Here is a 17,109-nt window from a genome sequence, read left to right on the forward strand (position 1 = left end):
AGGTGAGAGCCAATTTTTCTGGTGATGTTTGAGGTGAGTAAATTTTTCAAAAAAAATTTGAGGTGAGGTGAGGAAAATCTTTTTTTAATTTTGGGGTGAGGTGAGGAAATTTTAAATTTTTTTAGGTGAGGTGAGGAAAACCATGCGAAAATTTTTTGAGTTGAGGCGAGGAAAAATTTATGAACGCACACTTTATGAAAACTTTTCCCGCGAGTACACGGGATATCTTTCCTTCTTTCCGCAGCTTCTGTCTCTCATCTGGGCGGGGACTGCCCTCCTCTCTCGCCGCTGCTCTGGCGCCCGACTTTGCGCGCCATTCGCATACCCGCAATTGAACCTCAATTTCCGCGCTTTTATTCCGCGCTCAACTTTCCGCTTTCAACTTTCAAGTTTCCGCGCTCAACTTTTATCGGTATAACAATCGTTCCACGAAGCGTTTTCTGTGATTGACTAGGCCAAATCCTCCAGCAAGAAGAAGAAGAAGAAATAAAAGAGAACGTTATATTGACTAAGCAATTTAATGAGTTCAATTTCGAAAATGTATTTCAATCGCAAATTGATGAAACTATTTGTATTTGGTGACAAGCTAAATGTCCAGAAGAAAGTTGTTTACCCCATATTTTTCCGTTAAGCCGTTTTCTTATAATGACACGTTTCGTGCCGCACCCTTTATATACTCACGCTTGAGGTATATGCATTTACATTGTCACTCAAAGCCAACGCGCAACGAATACACAATCTTCACATCGAATACACAAATAGCTTTAAAAAAATTGAGGTGAGGTGATGTGAGGGAAATTTCGAAAAAAATTGAAGTGAGGTGAGGAAAATTTTCTAAGCAAAAATTGAGGTGAGGTGAGGAAAAATTGTAAGAAAAATTTTGAGGTGAGGGCGAGGCTAGTGAGGACAAACGCCCACCTCTGATCGCCACTAAGCAAACCTCGAAACAGTTCTCCGGTTCTCCATACAGCCCACTGCACATTCACAAAGGAACGTTGTTACATCCTTTTCGATCTTCGCCATCAGAGTGCATTTCTGGTAGGCTGGTAACTACAAAAGATACATTTTCACACATTTTTTTTTTCTGAGATTGCAGAACCCTACTAAGGCAGTCACATTTAAGGCCTTTGATGCGAAGGCCGTAAGGAAAACCGAGGCAACCCAGTAGCGATAGGCCTTTTTTTATTGCGTGTTAGTGCCACGAAGCAACTGTGGCTATGAGCGGCGTACAGATGTGGACAGACGGAGAGAGGACAGCAGGAAGGAGTAGGGGATAGGGGGATTAGTATGCGTCCCGGGCCTACTTCAGGGGGAACTGTGCCGACATTCGTCTGGAAAGTCTTCGGAAAACCCAGGGAAAACCTCTGACAGCACAACCGGCGGTAGGATTCGAACCCACCACCTCCCAGTCTACAGCACGACCTTGGTTACCACCAACGAGCGGACGCCTTAGCCCACTCGGCCATGCCGCTGGTGGTTGATACGCCATTTGAGGAGCAACACGGGCACAAAAGGAAGGATGTTCCGAAAACTGTGTAACCTGCAAGCTGCCCACTCTCGCAAACAGTAAAAAACGGGCAGCCCTCGACAGCGGCCAAAACAGAGCCTTGCTACCGAAAAAAAGATAAATTCACAGAAATCCATAACAGCACGAGACCGTGAGATTGGGAAACTGTACCTGTAAGCTTTGCCTCGCTCTTAAATACGGTGTGCTGAAATTTAGGCGCACATTAAAGAACCCTCAGAGTAGCTCAATTAATCTACACACATTTTTGTCTATTCTAATCCACAGGTCGACCATGCACTTTGGCGTCGTTCATGGTCAGAGTTGTCGAGTGTGCACTGCAAAGCCACAATTTGGCGTAATATTTATCGTAAAGGTGCTTTGGTTGCAAAGAAGACAGCCTAGAAGAAAAGATGACCACACCTGTGCTGGTAGGCTTACAGAATGCTGCTGGAGCTCGCGCTTCCGGTATAGAGATGGTAGAAGGCCGACTTGTTCACCGGACTGAGCTGTCAAATGTAGAGGAGATTTTGTTATTCCACAGTGTCAGCATTATTTATCTTTTGTATGCCAGCTCGACCTTATTATTAAGTGCGCAGCATGGTACATTTGCTTTGGTTTGCATGTGCGTTTGAACAGCGAGCTTCATGTTATTGAGGGCAGAAATTGGCTGTTCGCAATATCACACAGCTTGAATACCATCATGGAAACCTTTCCAAATATTTTTTAAATTTTACCTAGCAACTTATCGACCATCATGGAAGTCCTCGTCCCCGGTGACGACGTTGTCGTTATTAACGGACTGCTTGTGTGATGACACTGGAAGGGGGCTGTTGGTATCTCTTCCAGTGGGTGGCGCAATCACACAAACCACTACAATGAAATTGATGAAATGTGCATCGTGGCGGCCTCATTGGTGGAACGCAATTATTTCATGCAGGGCAGAGTGTACATGTACGGCGTGGACGGACTATGCACCGGCGCTGCCGCGGGTGAAAGAACGGAACGGCAACCAGTGAACGTGGCGGCTAATTCGGCTTCCAGTGTCACTTTTCCCGTCGTTCCTTTGCGCGAAGGAGAATTCAAGTTGCGGGTCATCATCACCTCCACTGGAGGAAGGGATAAGGTAGAGAAGACACTCTACGTTGTGGTAGGTTTCCCTTGCATATTTTGATTTAAACATTACTCATCAAACACTCTTTAAGCACAATGACCGTGAATGCTCATAGCTAGGCAGGCCCCATTAATGACGGATCATCGTCTTGCCAAATGACAGCACATGTATTCTCATTGAATCATGTTATGATTTCCAGTACTACAATCCTGCTGTGACATTAGGGTTAGCTATCTGTCCTGCAGCCAAATAACTAGCGTAAATGCAATATAAATGGAGCATACTTGATGTACTACATAATTCTATGTTCTAAGTATAATGCTCAAAAATTATTGTGCACAGTGTTTAGCTATGTACGACGAATAGCTGTAAATATACGCAACTTTTCAATATTGGTATATTCGCAATATTTGCAAATGTGCTTGCAAATGTGAGGCTTGTGTTGTTTTCGTCGCTCTATGTTTAATTGAATCGTTTACAGTGTTGTAACCGTTACCGAAATATGAGATCGCGATACCGATATTCGTTACTTGGGTGAAAAGTACAGAAATACCAGTATCGATACTTCTTTTTCATTGTAACGGAGTACAGTTACTAAAAGAAGTTACGCGATACTTTGCTCGATACTTCTGCTAGAAATTCACACACCAAAATGGGGGGGGGGGTATGTTTAATGTAAAGTAAAAAAATAGAGAAGGGAAAGGTTAGCCACGGTGTGGGCTTGCTATTCCCTAAAGCTTTCAAGCAAACAAAAGAAGACACAAACGGCTGGAAAAAATTATGAAAAAATACTGGAGAAACAGCTCCTTCACTAATCGTTGCGCATAGGACGCATCAGAGAATGCCCAGGAGTTTAGATTCCCGAAGGAATCGTGTCTGCGCAGACGTGACTTCAGCGTGCTGGGTAGGGCCAAGTAGCACAAAAATGGGATGATGATGCAACATCGAAATCTCGATTACGTGAACACCCGACTTATATTAGGAAACTGGGAGAAGACAATCTTGCAGCTAAAGACACCATGTTTATTATGTAGCTCAGACACTTTGCTTGGCGTTTATCAGTAGCTGGTTCTCACAGTTTCCTTCTGTTATCCTAGCAGACCGTGGTCCCTCCGTCAGCTGACAGAGGCCGATATGACAATTACGTTAGTGCCAGGGTCACATATACAGGTGTCCCAGAAAACGTGTCATTGTATAATAATAAAAAACAAAAAACTACACCACCTAGAAGCACGCGGTCAACGGCATTTGTTCTTACTTGGTTTTTGCCACCTTCTGGTGTGAATGTCATGTAACGTAAGTTTAATCATGTAAATTTTTGCGAACTGAATTCAGAAATTTGCCAAATAAAGGTCACTTTTTTCTCCCACCAATGTGGAGAGCGTGCCTAATTTAGTCAAATTAACTGACAGGGATATTCAGGAGCTATGCCATCGGAAAAAATAGCGGAACATCATGCTCTACGGAGCTCCCACAGGATAGCGGGCGACGAATTTTTCACCGCAATCGTTGTGAGTCCGACGAAAGGAGATTGGAAACCCAGCCCACATCGGCGGCACCGAAAGAGATAACACAGGCATGGCTTATCGCGTCCGGCTTCTCCTGAGATCATGCTTTTAGTCTCCTGATTTCAGGAACCATCACTTTTTTCTACTATCACTTTGTGGGCTGGGTCTCCTTTCGTTGGGCTGAGAGCGATTGCGCTCAAAAAGTCGTTGTGCGTGATGAATTTGAGTGAATTCGGCACGCTCTTCATATTGGTGGGATAAAAAAGTGACCATTACTTGGCAAATTTCCGAGTTCAATTTGCAAATATTGGCAAATGAAACGACATTCACATCAGGAGGTGGCAATAGCCTAGTAAGAACAAATTATGCCGTTGACCTCATGATTCTAGGTGGCGGATCTTTTTTTTATTATAATTCAATGACACGTTTTCTGACACACCCTGTATACCATTTAGTCGAATGACCAAGGAAACATATCCGAAGTGAATAATAGCACAGGAAATGTCTAACTGACTAACTGCGACACGGCAGCTTAGTTGTGCAATGAAGGACTTGACCTCTGTTCGTTGACCACAACTCTTTTGCTGATCACAGCGTGGTTATTAATGCGTTGCCATTAGAGTCCTCGTACGAAAGAATTGCGGCGTAGTCTGTCTGTAGCCACGGAAGTGAAGAGAGGTGCTCCTATGGGAGAGGAGGAGAGTAGGTTGGGGAGAGGTGCTTATTGCGGGGAGGGAGAGTGCAGCGAGCAGAAGTAGGTCATAGAGAAGAGGATGAAGGCGCGCATGCGGGGCGAATGGAGAGGGAAGGGAAAGAAGGAGAGGTGTAGAGAGCGCGTCGAGACGCGCCGGCAGTGCAGCTGCGGTGGACGACAGTTTGAGGCGTGCCTGCGTGGGCCTGCCATGGGCTATGAAAGCTGTACGGAGGAGCGGCGGTGAGAGAAGGCTGGGGCTGCGAGACGCCGCCACCAAGATAAATCTGAGAAAGCCCGAAGGGCTCGTTTGGCTGCGTATGCTGTCTTACGTTAGCACTGTGTAGGGTCGTGTGAAGAGTTGTGTAGCGTTGTGAAGAGGAGATCCCAAAGGGTTTTCAAGTTGAATGCATTTGTGTCGTATCTACCAATGGATTGAACATGAAGTTTTTTATTCCGTGTTAGCGTCGCGAAGCGACTGTGGAGGAATGACATAGAAAGAGTAACGAAGTGTGGCCTCATTGGGTGCTTTAAAAATTAGAACGGCGTGCCAACACTGTGCCTACAAGGTTTTATGTGATGTTTGTTCATGGTTCCCCATCACGCATCTCATTACCGGAAACAGTAACGCAAATGAAATTGAGTGGCCGGTACCAGAAACGAATAACGCAAAGATAAAATCACCTATGACGCACTGCGAAACCTTGACGAGCGGTAACTCCAAGCTCTCCTTCATGTGTATAATACATCTGGGCAACAGGGATCTCTATCATCTACCTTGAAGGAGACATTCGTCCTGAAACCAGGCAAGCCCTCAAATGCCCTATCCTCCTTTCGCTCTGTGAGCCTGACAGGCTGTATGGAAAACTGGTGAAGGGAATATTTTGGCATCGTCTCGACTGCTGGCTCAAAAAGCAATTTGTGTTCTCTCATGAAATGGCTGGATTTCGTCGTCACCGAAGCTTCATGGATCCAGTTGTCGACCATGCTCCTGCTCATCGGCGGATCGTCGTATCGAATTTCCTGGACATCAAGCGCATATGATACCGTCTCGCACATTTGTGTGTTGCACGCCTCGCACTTTTTTGGTGTATCCGGTCGGCTCTTCATCTGGCTCCAAGACTTCTATACGGACCGAACTGTAGCTGTCCGTATATCCCAAAGCCAAACCCCTAAGCATTATGTTCAGCAAGGTGTCCCCCAGATAGCATTCTGAGCCCGACACTCTTGCCGAGGTCCGTTTGGCTGACCTTTCCCCCGTTTTTTTTCCCTTCCGTCTAATAAATATATTCCAGATCTCTTTAATGTGGTGACACTCTTTAATGTGGTGATGGCTTCCCCAAAATCGATAATTCCTCGCAAAGTGGCGTTCTCTCTGTATGCAGTTGACGTTACCCTTTGGACAGTAGGAAAATCAAGAGCTGCCATTCAGCGCCGCTTGCAGCTGGCTTACTGGCAGCCCATATGGGACCAGTATTGGTCAACCTGGCAGCCCGCATTGGTCCAATATTGGGCCAATATTGCCGTTTCTGCCCAGGCAGCACACCAAGTCCGCAACGGCATTTGTCATACCAACCGAAGACGTCGTGCAAGGGCGGCACCTTTCGCATCGCCTTGACCGGTTCATGGCAACCTTGGACCAGCATTCCCACGCAGCAAAGTTTATTGGAAGAATAATGGTAAACGTAGTCCTATATAAGACCGGTAGTTCCAGTGTCCCGACCTCTGCCCACCTCTGTGAGGCCGACGAGCGAGCCCTTTCACCACCACCACCACCACCACCACCACCACCACCACCACCACCAGTGTCCTGACAAAAATGGACCAGGATAGTGTGTTGCCCCGGTTACCACCTTGTGTACGAAGCAGGGAACATTCCGGTTCTCCTGTGGATTCCACTCCATTGTGTTGTAGCGGAGAATGAACAGGCCGATATCGCCGCACAAGCAGCACTCTCGTCTCGGGCACGGATGAGTATTGCACTCTTGAGAGGAGACCGTCGTTCCATTATTCGACGTCTCGTGACATCCCTGGCTTCCTACCAATGGACCCTGGATTCCCACCATTAATTCATCGAATGTGACTCAATGTGGCTTTTACAGCTGAGTGGCGTTACCGCTTGAGACAAGTTGACTCTCCAAGATGTTGCCTCTGCGGTGCTCTAAAAGATCTAGACAGGATCTACAAGGAGATCTAGAGCACATTGTTCTTCATTACCCACACTACCGACATTCCCGAACCGCACTCTCCGTGTCTCTTAATCAGCTTGACTCTCGTTACCTCTCTCTATCAAAACTGCTTGGTCCCTGGTCAAATACAGCCCACCAACGCTCTGCCCTCAAAGCTCTTTTGACGTTTTCGGACACCATAGGACTTCGATCCTTACCGTGAAGGGTCTCATTACTTCATCCCCCACATCGCCACCAACATTGGGGTAGCGTAACTCTGGTGATGAAACTCTCCATTTATCATCTCACTTTATGAACTCTAAAGTTCTTGAATAACGGAAACGAAAATGTTCCGGAAATGAAAAAGGAAACGGTAAGGTAAACACTGTCGTTACTGTAAGACAGCATCGAGTTAATACAAGAAGCGCTAAGAGCACACGACGACCCTACTATTTTTGTTTGCCCTCTCACTGTTGTTTAAAATGACTGTGGCCTTCTAACATTGCTGCCGTTATCAGCAGAAGCATTGAAAAGGAATCTGAAAGGGCAGGTCCGTATTCTCCTCTCCCTCTTCGGCTCGCTCCTTGACGCGGTACTGGGGGTGGCTGGCAATTTGTGCGTCTGGAAACAACGGCTGTATTCCCTCCACCAATGCAGCACAATGTACTGAAAGTCGAGTGCAATAGGACGGTATGTGTTTGTGCTTTAGTTTCATCATGTTCTGTTCAAGGCCTTCCACCTACCCGTCCACCCCTATTGCATTTGACTTTCAGTACATTTTGCTGCTGGGGCAGGTTCGAAGGAAAAAATAAACATGTGTGTGGTAGAGTTTGCGTTACTGAATACGTGGATGTGTCCACATGCTTCTTGTCGAGCGGTATAGGCGGACCAGTGACAATGAATAAGAGTAAGGAATATGGTCGTTGAAGAAAGTGGGGGGGGGGGGCACTGAAAAAGTATAGGTATTGACAACGATACGAAGATCGCGTTACCATCATTTTCAACGAGAATACTTTTCCGATACCGTTTTAAAAATGCATCGTGAGGCGCACTTCGATACCGAAAAAAGCATCGATTACGGCAGTGGTTCCCAAACTTCGCCGCCCCTCGGCCCATAAAAATATAGACGACCTCGTCACCATCCGCCACCCCCCCGCCCGGTTTACCTCGTCGCGATGATGGAGATACACTGGCATTTCATTGGAGCTACATTCAGAGCGAGCTCTCTGGGCCAAGAAGTATTGCTCAACGGTATGCTTGCACAACTGTATGATTCGCTCACCGACAACGCACGCGAATCTGTTTTCTTGGGCTTTTTTGCATACGCTCTAATTCTAGGGGACGCCACTGCGCGGTGCACTGACAGAACTGTCAACATCACATTCCATTTGCTCACATCCATGATGACAAACCATCTGTACATGGTGGACATAAAATCGATGGTCGGGCCTGTGTCCGCAAACTGTAAGTCACAAGTCTGCCCCGCTTGGTTCTTCATAAAGCTCAAGGCTGCTGTCACTTTTGGTGAAAAGACTAGAATTGCAGTTTTCATGCCCATCTCAATATTCTCAATATTCTTCTCAATATTCGATGGAAAGATGTGCTTCCTGGTGAGGAAGCGCACTAGTTTTACTGTGGACCCCTTTTGCGTCTTGTACAACGCCTTGAGCTACACAGATGAAATTTCCTTGTTGGCGCCCATGTCCTTGGCCAAAAACTGGGAAAAAATGTTCTTGATTATGTGGCTTTGGTTGAAGGCAAGCACGAGACTTCTCGAGGAGTCCGCAGGGTGTGGTACCCGTGTTCGGGGCTCCCCTTTCGACAATACCTCCGTGGCTGCAACGTTGACCTCATGATTATCTGTTACGAGCCTTACGACATGATATCCTATCTCCTCTGTCCTCTTAATGGCGTGCCTCACTGTTTCTGCTATCAAGTCACCAGTGCAACCCTTTGTAAAAAAGTAGCCCACTGGGATCTGAGATCGCGTGGAGTCCACACAGCAAGAAACACAGGAGCCAGTTGGCGAGCTGATCCTTTTCAGATTTGTGCAAAAGATGCTCAAGGTCTTCACTCATGTCAACATACCCAAGAAAGGAGTCCCCTTGTTTGTGATATTCAAGTTTTTGTTTTATGTGCATTTCGTTCACGACGAGGCTACACATTCGGGACTCAGGTGTGACCAAGGATTCACCCTCAGTGCGCAGTCTTTTCGTCACCACGTCGCTGAAGCCGACTCCGCCTGAAGAGCTGCCCGGGTACTGTTGAAGTGTAACCCTGAAGGGAAGGGAAAAGAGGTTTTCTGCCCTCATGTATTCGTACGACTTCGCTAAAAAGTTGCGCAGGATTACACAGTGTCGCATGGTCGCTTCGGACCACTTGTGTTGCTTGGCATCGTAGTTTACAGCTTGGTTCATGAGAATAGAGCACTGCAGGGGCCCGGGCTTACCCGAAAACCCGAGCCCGGCGCGGCCCGCGGGTCGGGCCGGGCCGGGCCGGGCTTTGCGTTTTTTATGCGGTCCTGGGCCGGGCTCTGGTTTCAGCCAACGGGCCCGGGCTGGGTACGGGCTTCACAACGCCGATCGTGGTCGGGCATGTACACGAACATATTTGGCGAGACCGGACAGCTGAATTTTAATTTCACGTTTCTTTTTTTTTCATTGGGTGTGGTGTGTCATGGTATTCTCATCTGAGAGCTATCACTTTTTTATATGTGATCATGCTTATTTCGTGTAATGGGTGTGGATTTCACGCGTGCACTCACACACATTTGGGGACGTTTGGTGTGGCGGGCGCGCTGAGCAAGTCCGGCACGAGGGTCAGTTAGGTTAGGTGTTGGGACATATTTCGTTCCCCTGAGAGTCCTGTACGAGGGTCAGTTAGGTTAGGTGTTCTGACATATTTCGTTCGCGTGAGAGTCCGGCGCGAGGGTCAGTTAGGTTAGGTGTTCTGACATATTTCTTTCGCGTAGGAGCTCGACACGGGGGCATAACACCGGCGCATGCGCAATAGAGCGGAAATGAGTCTCTCTTGATCCGCAAGGTACATACATATCGCCCACGCGCCTCTGCGCGTTGCCTTGCCAAGCCAGGAAGCGCCAAGCACACAGCGGCTTGCCGGCAGAGAGACACAGCCTGTAAAACACAGAGCGTACCTCCTCACTCTCCACCAATTAGCTGCGTCCTTTTCCTCGCTGCGCTGTGCTCTTTCAATACATGCATTTGAAGGGAGACCAGAGCAGAGACCAGAACATCAAAAGAACCCCAGGTGGTCCAAATTATCCGCATTCCTACCCTGCGGCATGTGCAACATGTCACCACACTGTGCAGACAAACCTTACGTGCAACATCACAGTACCAGAGTACCATTTGTGCTTTTTAGTAAATCTAAATACGCCTCCGAGCCTCGAGAACACATAGAGCAGAGGCGGGCTGGGACCGGGCCTAAGCATGGAAACAGTCGGGTATGGGCTGGGCCAGGGCCGGCCGAGTCGGGCCGGACACGGGCTGGAAATCTATAGAAGACGTCAGGCCCGGGCCGGGTGCGGGCCGTTGCAGCCGGCCTGGACCGGGCACGGGCCTGAAAATTAGGCCCGTGCAGTGCTCTACATGAGAAGCTTCGCTTTTATGCCGTGTTCAGAATCCCTTGCGACAGCAAGAAACTTGTCCACGTAGCATTCTTTCTTCGGGTGTTCAAGTTCTTTTTGTAGGCATCCATCGTCACTAGTAGTTTTTCATTCCGTGATTTCTAGGCTCATTCTTTTTCACTGAATTTTTTGCTTTCCCTTAAAAGAGCTGGCGAATGAGCCCGTGATATCTGGGTTTCGAAAGATCGCATAACTTGCACGGGCACAACCTGGCATGCTGCAGATATTCCGCACAGTTACAAGAGCACCAAAAGGCATGACTCACATAGCAGTGTCGCCTGCTTCTGAAATATCTTGTGACTAAGCTGCAAGATGTGCGTGATGTCTTTATGTCAATATCCTGCGGCAGGGTCACAAGATATTCCATCGCAGACGACAGGACCACCGGTGTCGTCTGCTATGAGCATCATGCCTTTTCGCGCTCTGCTAACCGCGTGAAATATCCTGCCGATCAGTCACCAGATAGTCCTTAGCAGACGACATGACCAATGGTGTGGTCTGCTGAGGAATATCTTGTGACAGGTGACATGACCAATGGTGTCGTCTCCTTCCATATATACTTCCCCTCCAACTTCCGATATCTCGGCGCAGTGCGAGTGCTCAACATAAGACGCAACAGAACTTAAGTCCCGTCAGGAGCTTTTTACTTTTCCTTCCACTACACGTCTGTAGAATATCCTGCGGGGATGCCCCTCGTTGTATACACGGTTATAGTGCGTAAAAACACCGTGGGTCAATTCAGATGGCACACGGATTAAATTGCATAGCATCTGGATTTTTTCAGATGGCACCCGGATTAAATTGAATGGCGCTTAGACTATTTCAGATGGCACCTGGACTAATTCAGATGGCAATTGGACTAAAATGTGCGGGAAAACCTGTAGAGCCCGGTCTTTCGGATTCATCCTCGAAAAAACCCAGAAGCACACTCTGGGAAAATCATGTATCACCAGTGTCTCTCGTACTCTTGCCTCTGAACCAGATGGCTCGTGAACGTATGTGATGTTCACAACATTCTTCCCCCAGCCGGATGGTCGGACATGCAGAGTGGGGCGCATTAGTTTTATGATCCCATTGTGGCTCGAAACCCCCCTCGAAAACTCGAAAACTAACCTGAACTTGCCTACGTAATATGATCTGACCTAACTTAGCCTCACCTAAGCCAGCACCCCCTGAAGCAGTTTCACTGCTGAAGTACAACAAAATGTTCTGCCTCAAACAGTGTACAGTGGCAATGAATGCTTTGAAAGCAAGCCCCGGAGATGATGCACTAAACTACTTATGTTACCGAATGCGATTGATTTTCAGCGCATATAGTGCCAGACGCAATAAAGCGCGACCTTTGGGCATCGAACGTTAAAACTGAACACGTCAATATTGATGTTGTGGGCTCCCAGCGGCGTAGCCAGAGCGGTTTCGCTGGTTCAAACCTCTGCTGTATTGGCTGTATTATTGCACAATGTTGTTTGACGTTATGAGGAATATGCAAGAGTCGGCGAAGCCCTGCCAGTTGCATATGGTGATATGGGGGGGTGGGGGTATGTTTAATGATAGAAGAAGTGAAAGGCTGGAAACGGTATGTATTAGATACGTAACGTCATGAAATAAAGCGTGAAATGAAGCGCAGGAAAAACATACTCTTCGTTGCGTAACCCTGTACTTGAAAGTGTCCATAACGTGCACTAAAATATCCCTTAGTTTTTCTTTGTACTTGCTGGCTACGGCTACTGTCCCGCTAATATATTCAGGTAACAGTAACGAGCCCCTTATTACCCCCTTCGTTTGTGGCATGTACTAGACATTGAACCTTCATAGGATCGAATACAAATTAGAAATCCGCCTGTAGGAGCTTCATAGAGCTTCATGACTTCCTTTTAAACACGACTGAAAGTAACTGTTCTGAGGCTGGAACACAAGCAGACGAACACGACACAAACCTCAAGGTGTCTGAGAATGTGAACAACTCAAATATGGGAAACGCACTCGACCAGCAATCGAGAGAGCAGCGTGGCAGCAGCTTGCTTCAATTCCCGCCGTGTCTGGGCTTTTGGACGACTGCCATATTTGAAATGTATTTATTAGTGTTATTAGTATTGTTTGCGTATAACGCTGAGTATTATTGTGTCATGTCTAGCCCGAAGGAATTACGGTGGAGAAGAGTATATCGGTCGCCATCGATCCCACTAACGAACGACGCAGGAAAACCAGAAGTATACGAGGAGATAGCTTCCAAGGTACGTCGCCTGTACACTGTCCTGTATTATTTTATGGGAGCTTGTCGTTTGCCGTAGACTCTCTGGACCCTGCAGCCAAGGTGCAAGTAATCGCCGTCAACACTCGCCTTCCACCGGACGCCGTGCCAGATACCAAGCAATGTTCCGTATCTGTGATCGGTGAGTACACACTTGGTCAGCTGAAAACAGGTGAAAACGGTTCCTCGCATAGGCGATAAACTCGGCCCATCTGTGCATACGACACTCGACAACCTGGAGACGCTGATCACCATGCCACGGGGATGTGGTGAACAGAACATGATGCTCATGGCTCCCACATTGTATACGCTCGACTACCTTAAGCAGAAAGGAGACAGCAACGAGACCATTGAAGAGACTGCGTACCAGTATCTGCGCATTGGTATGACAGACATTCCTAACAAGAGATACTGCTGTTTAATCTGCAGTGTTCTTTAAAATAGGTTATGAGCAACAGTTGACGTATCGCCAAGAAGACGGTTCCTTCTCTGCGTTCAGGCACAGGGCGAGCAGTGTTTGGTAAGCCCCTTGAAGAAAATTCCAGACACCCATTGCGTTCGAGAAAATACATACTCTCGCACACGTATGTGTTCAACGTTTACCTAAATACGAATACCTGTGCTACTGTATAGTGGAAGGTACGCCGGGAAGACTACGCTTATGATCGTTCACGATCTTCCCTGTTCCGTCTTGCCAACAATCACACTGAGCAGGACACCTTAATCACCTTAGAGAAGGCCCCTTGTCTGTTGATTGCACTTATTTTTGGGAATCGCGTGTCATTTTGTCAATCCGGACGAAGGGGAAGTCCGGGGTAGTCCAACAATTGCGCTAGGTTTCACGGAGTTTTGGGAAAGTTCGTGCTTGACACGTTGTCGCTTTCCTTTTATCCAAATGCAGGCTGACGGCGTTCGTCATGCGAGTGTTCTGCAGAGCGAGGACGTATGTAACCGTCGACCCGGTCGTCATAAAAAGTGGTATGCAATGGTTGGCGTCTAAACAACTGGCGGACGGTAGCTTCGAGGAACTCAAGCCTATCATGCACAAGAGCATGCTGGTAAGCACAAAGTCCGGTTTTAGCACTGCGCCAACTTCATTTTGTTTTCTGTGCAGGGAGGAGTTCGTGGGAAAATCCCGATGACGGCCTTTGTGCTGCTCGCACTCTACGAATGCTTCGCATCCGCACCAGACGATGTAAATACTCTTCTTTTCTTGTACCTGGTTTTGTATCATTGTGGAGCACTGGGGGTATCAACGGCCCGGTTTTTCGCAGGGATGCCTCCGTAGAGTAGAACTGACAACATAAGTGACTTGAATAGGAGGCCAAATGCAGCGGCAACACAAGTTTATTGCACGACTTTTAATTCTGGGGCTCTGTCTTCACTTGCCTGTACAGCCCCACAGCTGTTGGTCATTGTTACCTTTTCTTCGACGCCATGCTGCACAGCTGAGGCACCACGGATCTCAGAAGTTGTTGCTATCGGCCACTTCAGGCAGGTCGAACAGATCACGGGACTCATAAGTTATCGAAGGGATCAAGGCGTTACAGGGTGTGCTTCGTGAACGTTCACTACGATCGAAACACGGCTAGAAAACAGTGACAGGAATGATGGGAGCTCTACCCTCCTTTGTTCCTGTTTTCTATCGGTGTTTTGATCGATGAGACATGTCAGAATGACTTTGCGTGTGTGGCGGTGCCGATGGCATGTGTTGCACAGCTGACTGCAAAACAGTGGCGTCGCCTGTACCCTATCTCCCCGATTGCAGTGACACTCCATTAATTACGTAAAACAGATATGGTTTCCATAAATAACGAGAGGTGTTATCCTGCTTAGAAAGCAAGGGGGAAAAGCGTATGCGAGTGCCCGCGTGAGCTGGTGCTGTATTACGTTCAGTAGGGAATACCTTCCAGGTGCTGAGCGTTACCACGACGCGGGCGGAAAACTTCTTGAATCAGCGACTTTACGACGTGCACGAGCCGTACATCGCTGCCCTGGTAGCTTACTCCCTAAGCCTGAGTGGTGGCCGCGGTGCCAAAGATGCCATGGACATACTCAAGGAAAGGATGTACTATGACACAGGTAAAGGACGACCACACGATTGAAACGAACTCGCATCATCTATGAAGTAGAAAGAAAGCGTCTCGGCAAAAGTCCTACCGGTTGTGTACAAAACATAGCTGCTATATCTCTGCAGGTGCGCCCCAGGGGGCTAATTGTTTGACCATGCTTATCATCATTGAGCATTCTGAAGTTTATTAGTAACATAGTGTCATATGAACATACGTGAATGTTTCCCTCACGGAGCTGCAGTGTAGCCAGTGTAGTGTGTGTTTCCCTCACGGAGCTGCAGTGTAGTGTGAGCTCTGAACGCTATAAACAATAAAGGTACAGCTTCCAACCCCACAATTAATTATGTTCCACTGTAGCGGAGCCCTGCGCTCTTAGACAGGTCACAAACTAAATAACAGTAGGCCAAATAACTTGTAAATAGTAGGCCAAATCAGGAGTCGTCACGTTCCTGTCAACTGCGGACACTTATATTGTTTTTTTTCTTCAGCCTCTTCATTCAGGGAGAAAAACGTGATTTGAACACGCGAAGCTTTGTTAGTAGTACCCGCCGTACACTAGTACACTGCCTACAGCGTTCCTTTTTCTATATCGTACTAGACAATGCATTCGTGAGTTTTAGTGCATTGGAAGCCCACTACGCAAGCGAGGCGAGTTCAGTTGCTAAATATAAGACCAGGAATCTGATAACAGCCACTTGAAAGGAATAACGTGGCTAATTCCCTTTTTGGGAGAATCTCAAAGAACATCCTTCGATCTGCAAAGCCTCACCATTGGAAATATTTACATTGGTATAAAACGTACAGCTCTTCGCAGGACAAATAACGCACACAGAAGGTTCATTAAAGAGAATGCTGCATCTAATTTTCTCGTTCCTGCACATTCGAAGTTAATGTTACAACCGGGATTTCGATTAAACCTTGAGTCTTAGTGCATCGTTCGTTATCGCCTTTGCGTACGTAAGGGATACTGCGCACGCGCACAACATAAAGAGAGCTTCGCACCTAATCAAAGGGTACGCCCCCTGATTTAGAGTACCACGGAAGGGCTTGCATGGATAAAAAATATGTCAGGAGGAGCACGTATTAGGATCACAAGTCCTATACATATTCTAGAGTACATATTTAGTACATATTTAGAGTACCACGGAAGGGCTTGCATGGATAAAAAAAATGTCAGGAGGAGCAGGTATTAGGATCACAAGTCCTATACATATTCTCAGGAAAGATCCAGAGCGAAATCCTGTTGCCCAAGACAGCTACGTGGGTAAGAAAAGATGCTTCCCTCGGCTTGCCTCACTGGGACGTCACGTCAGTCATGCAATAGTGAAGCGCGTGTCGCGACTAGGCAGTATGAGTCAGAGAGGGACAGGCAATTCGTTCGGCGGCCAGAATCAAACTGACCGCGAGGTTTTCATGCTGGCGCCAAGTGCGCTTCCGGCGCCGATGATGACACTGGCCATACGGGCCCTACAAGCGCCCCCCCCCCCCCCCCCTAGCGATCGAGATACAGATCGATAGCGATAGCGATAGAGCGCTACGGCGCGCAAGAGTAAGGCCCCAAGAGACATAACGGGAAGCGGGCGTCGACGACGGGCGTTCGGGATGTACAAGTGATGAGGGTAAGGAGACGTCCGGCTTACGAAGCGTGATCGGTGCAACGAGACCAGGATTCTCTAGGTAGGCGGGCTTCAACTGGTGAAGCGAGATGGTGTCTCGCCGGCCGTTAAGCAAGACGGTGAAGTGCTTAGGGTTCTTCCGGATGATGGGAAATGGCCCAGAGTACGAGGGCTGCAGCTGCCTCTTGGGGGCATCGCAGCGGACGAAAACGTGAGTGCACGTGCTCAAATCAGAGTGCTCGTAACTGGCTGAGCAAGTTGCTGAGCGGCTCGGGGCGGGTCGAAGATCAGCCATGACACGACAGAGGCGGGAAACATAGTCAACAGTGGTGTCGGGGACCGGGTCTGCGAAGGGAGCGAGAAACTCGCCAGGCAGGCACAGTGTGGTTCCATAAACCATTTCGGCAACCGTGCACCCAAGATGCGGCCGAAAGGCAGCCCGGATGCCAAGGAGTGCGACGGGCAATATCTCTGGCCAAGGGGTGGTGTTATTGGCCCGCAAGGCGACCGTGAGCTGCAACCGTTCCACCAGACCGTTG

General features: G+C 48.0%; 1 protein-coding gene across 1 annotated transcript in view; it reads left to right on the forward strand.

Moving 5' to 3' along the window:
- LOC135396505 (complement C3-like) overlaps positions 1 to 17,109 on the forward strand; it is a 210,740-nt gene that overhangs the window by 142,016 nt on the left and 51,615 nt on the right. Inside the window, exons 21-28 of the mRNA XM_064627518.1 lie at positions 2,445 to 2,654; positions 12,766 to 12,865; positions 12,923 to 13,024; positions 13,077 to 13,265; positions 13,327 to 13,402; positions 13,784 to 13,940; positions 13,997 to 14,077; positions 14,796 to 14,964. Of these exons, the coding sequence (XP_064483588.1) occupies positions 2,445 to 2,654; positions 12,766 to 12,865; positions 12,923 to 13,024; positions 13,077 to 13,265; positions 13,327 to 13,402; positions 13,784 to 13,940; positions 13,997 to 14,077; positions 14,796 to 14,964 (1,084 nt within the window). The remainder of the gene's footprint in view (positions 1 to 2,444; positions 2,655 to 12,765; positions 12,866 to 12,922; positions 13,025 to 13,076; positions 13,266 to 13,326; positions 13,403 to 13,783; positions 13,941 to 13,996; positions 14,078 to 14,795; positions 14,965 to 17,109) is intronic.

The sequence above is a fragment of the Ornithodoros turicata genome, chromosome 6 (assembly GCF_037126465.1).
Source record: "Ornithodoros turicata isolate Travis chromosome 6, ASM3712646v1, whole genome shotgun sequence".
Taxonomy (NCBI): Eukaryota; Metazoa; Arthropoda; class Arachnida; order Ixodida; family Argasidae; genus Ornithodoros; species Ornithodoros turicata.